General features: G+C 31.3%; 1 protein-coding gene across 3 annotated transcripts in view; it reads left to right on the forward strand.

The window, feature by feature from the left end:
* Positions 1-4,788, forward strand: part of LOC106877350 (nipped-B-like protein) — a 170,098-nt gene that overhangs the window by 143,442 nt on the left and 21,868 nt on the right. For 2 of the 3 annotated variants that reach the window (XM_052967097.1, XM_052967099.1), the window contains 5 exons: positions 404-457; positions 1,704-1,815; positions 2,316-2,455; positions 2,953-3,093; positions 4,223-4,316. In XM_052967097.1, the coding sequence (XP_052823057.1) occupies positions 404-457; positions 1,704-1,815; positions 2,316-2,455; positions 2,953-3,093; positions 4,223-4,316 (541 nt within the window). The remainder of the gene's footprint in view (positions 1-403; positions 458-1,703; positions 1,816-2,315; positions 2,456-2,952; positions 3,094-4,222; positions 4,317-4,788) is intronic. The other variant, XM_052967098.1, reaches the window with a different exon arrangement.

A 4,788-nucleotide genomic window follows, 5' to 3' on the forward strand; every position in this document is an offset into this window, starting at 1 on the left:
TCATCACCATCATCATCATCATCATCATCATCATCATCATTGTCGTCATCTGTGTGTGTGTGTGTGTATCTTTGTGTCAGTGTTTGTCTCCTACCACCACTTGACAACCAGTGCTGGTGTGTTTACGTTCCTGTAACTTAGGTTTGGCTAAAGCAACCAATAAAATAAGTATTAGGCTTTAAAAAAACAAATAAGTTCTGGAGTTGCTTTGTTTGACCAAAACTCTTCAAGGTGATGTCCCAGCATGGCCGCAGTCAAATGACTGAAACACGTAAAAGATAAAAGATAAGCCCTGAAATCAGGTAAAAGCGGACACACATACACATAACCAGAATATAATAAATGGTGTTGACTATGATGGTATATTTATTATTACTTTATGAAATTTTCTTTTAATTTTTAGGTTGCAGCTTGCAAGGATTCTGGTATTGAATTCTTTGAACAAATGTTGGAAAATGTGAGTAGTCACTTGATGGTTTGTTGTTAATAAAAAATATTCATATATTTTATAAAATATAATTAAAATGTTATTTTTCTTCAATATTTTTTAAAATACCAGAACTCCATATATAAGTATATTGTTTTGATAATTTTGCCAACAGAAATGCATTTACCATTTTAGATAACTTAACGTGTTGTGATACTCTAAAAGTGTCTCACTTGAGATTTGCTGTCTGTCACAGATGATCAAAACTGAAGTCTTTTGTGGCTCCAAGGAAGAAGTCTAGTCTTCAGAATATAGCTTTGTTGATGTGTGTGCTCAGTCAGTAAGAAAGATATGATGATAGTAATGAAATTAAGATAATAAAAGGCAGAAAGGCAAGAATAGTTTTGTATTGCTGTCGCAACAATTGATTAGGTTGAACTGAAAGTTGTTTTCTTTGATGATTGGCACTACAACATATCATCAGTTGTTACAAAAGTATATCAAGTACACTATAAAGAGAAAAATAAAGAGTTTCAAGCTGCTAATATATCAGATTATGAATGTGCTAAAAAGACATGCAAACAGCTCAGAGTAGAGCTAAGTTGGCTACACTATAACAGCCTGATATAAATGTTTGTTTATCTTCAATCAGTGCTGATTGACCAGACCTATGATTAAAAGCATTCAAATTGTGCCTCTTCTTCATTTTAGATGTAGGTTTACATTATCCAATGTGTCATTTCCTTTCTCAAGTTGGTAATGTGTAAGTTGAAGAAGATTAGGCTGCTAGTTCTAGCAGATTGAGGGACCTTGTAGAGGCTCCTTTGTTCTTGCAGCCGTCACCATCGTCATTTAACATCCATTTACCATGCTGGCATGGGTTGGATAGCTTGACAAGAACTGGCAAAGGCCAGGCACTGCACTAGCTTCCATAGTCTGTTTTGGCTTGGTTTCTACAGCTGGATGCCCTTCCTAATGCCAACCACTTTACAATGTGTACTGAATGCTTTTTATGTGGCATCATCATCAGTGATTTTTAGTAGCAGTAGAAATAGATATTGAAATTTCAAGTAGAAATAGTTAAGTATTAAGCACGAGATATTCTATTGCATTCTAAAAGTTGCTTTTGATCTACGAGAAAAATTGAAACTCTGAGCAGCTTTAAACCAAAGCTATGTTATGCTTATAGTTTGTTTGTGGAACTGCATGAGATTTTTTATTTATGTGTGTTTGTTTAAATTATCCTTTTCTTTTGAATGTAAATATACATTTGCAGCTGTTAAAAGAAGATGAAAATGGGAAAGTCAACAAAAGTGCACTTCAAGCTTGTCGCCAAATTGTAAATTGCCTTGTCGGTAATGTTTTATCATTGGAAGAAAAATCTGTAGGTGAGCTTGATTTCACTTCTATTTTCCTGTTTGATACTTAATCAAACATAATTCTACTTAGATTATAAAATATTGTCCTTTCCTAATGCCTTTCATTTTATGTGAGGTTAGCATCTCAAGATCAGGTTTTACCACTTTGCCAAATTTATCCTGTGGCCTCTCAATTCTTGGTTTTGCTTCCATGTCTGAGATTTCTTCTCTAAGAAATTTATCATTTTGATATTATATTATTTAATTAGCTCTGGCTTATCATCATTACAATTTTTTAATATCTGTGAAAGATTACAACAATTTGACTTAAATAAAAAAGATTAGGAATCATTCATTTTGTCATTGATTCATTGAATGCATACAGATGCATTAGCTATATTTATACCAACTTTCTTTCCTTTCCTCCTAATTCCTCTATCTCTTTTTCCCCACTCTCCTTCCTAAAGAAGATGAATGATCATTCCTAAATATTTTAAGGGTTTACTTTATTATAATTAATTTCTTTCAAGAAACAGAGGATGGATCTGGAAATAATAGTGAACATTTAGTAGCTTGTCTGTCGACGTTATACATGTTCAGTAAGATAAGACCCGATTTAGCTGTGCATCATGGAACAACCTTGCAGCCTTACCTGGATATCAAGTGCAATGTTAGTAACATTTAAAATTATGCTTTATGATTTTGATCTCAATATCATTTTATGAATTTTGGTCACAGATTACTTTAGTGTGTCACTGTTTATGATTAAAACTTTGAAAAGATAGTTGAATTTATATGACATTCTTTATTGATATCTGTTGCTAATGAAATTTATGTAAATTTCTATAACCTAGCTCTGTAAGTCATCACCATCACAGTTATTATTTATCTTAATGCTGTTAATGTTCATCAAAGTAGCACAAATTTCGATTGTCCTAAAATGAATTTGAGATTATTGATTTTTTTCATTTAGATAACACTGATATGTTAATGAGTTCTTGTTTTTTTTTATTAATATTTTGAATAGAAATATCAAGCAAATGTTAATATTCTAAATTTTCTGCCTTGAATTTCTTTTAAATATCTTTCATTTGGCATTATAATGACTTCATAATATTTAAAAATTTTGTTAAATATTAACTAATTCTGTTCATATATTTTTCTTAGACCGTAGAAGACACAATGGTTCTTCATCATGTTGCCAGAATATTAGAATTAATTGTGCCTCTGATGGACCACCCAAGTGAATCATTCCTTGCACAGTTGGAAGAAGACATGATAAAATTAATTCTTAAGCATGGCATGATGGTAAATTGACAATTTTCATTTATTAGTAACAGTTATCTATGTTACTCGAGTGTGTGTGTGTGTGCGTGTGTGTGCTCGCACGCACAAAACTTAGCCATGCAGTAAAAAATATATTTTTCTGCAGAAAAGATAGGTATGTTATTGCATGCATTATGCTATATTTTGTCAAGATCACACCAGTGTATAACATTTAAATTTTGAATAGGGAAAGGTTTAATGTTTTGTTGAGGAGGGATGTAATCATTTACATTTGTGTAGCCTGTATTATTGGTACTTATTTGATTAGTCTTGGAGGACTGAAAATTGGTCATTAAGGGTGGCATTCAGACTCAAAACAGATGTACTAAATTAGTTTTATTAAGAGATGGTTGTAACTGTGCAAAACACTATATATAGTATGTTTTGTACAGTTACAACCATCCCTGCTCCTTTAGGATATAAATATATTCATTCAGTGAAAAAATAAAGTGATGTACATCACATTTTAAACATCAGTCTAGTTTTACTAGTAATAAATAAACTTTTATTCAAGTTTCTGTACTTATGTAAATTAGTTAATCTAGTATTAATACTGTGATGAATATAAATACATCACATTTTTTTACCTTTTTGAAGTATTTGTTTTATGTTTCTTATTTTTATACTGAACACTAACCAAATTGTGTTGTTAACCAGGGTACACAACTTACATTGCAATACATTGCTATATGTGAGAAAACTGATTTATTTTTATAATAAAATTTCCATTTGCTCTCTTTATCAATATGGCAGTATGCCTGTTCTAGTTTTTTTTTTATAATCAACTAATTAAGTGCAGCTTCTTACTTCATTGCTCAGTATTAGTTGAATATGCAAAGATTTTATTTTCTCTACTGATTGTCTAGTTTTACATTCTATAATTCGTCATCATTTAATGTCTGTCTTCCATGCTGGCATGGATTGGACAGTTTGTAAGGAGTTGGCAAGCCAGAGAGCTGCATCAGCTCTATTGTGTTGAGTGAATATTTTTTTGAGTTGTGAACATGACAAACATTTTGTATTTAATCTTTTAGGTTTCTTCTAAATCTAGACTTGATTTTTTTTTTCTGTGTGACTTGAAGTTAAAATACTTTATCTTTACAAACTTTAGGTTTTGCAGAGTTGTGTGAGTTGTTTAGGAGCTGTTGTGAACAATGTCAGTCATAATTACAGGCTGGTCAAAGACTGTTTTCAAAAATTCTTTGGTTAGTATATTAAGAAAATTAATATTTTTGTATATTTTGAATGCAATTTTCATTTGCTTTGTATTTTTATTCATTTACCTTTATCTATATCTATATAGCTGAGTTTGTGAGTGTGTGTGTGTGTGTGTATTGCATCTATAGAAATCCACACCTTACAAGATAGCAATCTGGGAGTTGCACCAATGGAGCCTTCATGGTCGAAAATGCCCGGAATTGGCCATTTGTTTTATTTTGGTTGCTTCCTAACATGTGAATTTTTGCATTAAAAATAATTTTAAACCATCAATTCTAACAATTTTCAAATCGCCATTATTTGCAACCATGAGTTCAGTCCCCTTCTACCTATGGTGTAAAAACAGATAGAGAGAGTGAGAGAGAAACATAACAGATTTTTTCAATATCGTATTTTTACTGGAGTATTTTGTAAACAATGTTACGAAACTTCATGTTTTCGAATTATATATATATATAT

This window comes from Octopus bimaculoides, chromosome 4 (assembly GCF_001194135.2).
Source record: "Octopus bimaculoides isolate UCB-OBI-ISO-001 chromosome 4, ASM119413v2, whole genome shotgun sequence".
Taxonomy (NCBI): Eukaryota; Metazoa; Mollusca; class Cephalopoda; order Octopoda; family Octopodidae; genus Octopus; species Octopus bimaculoides.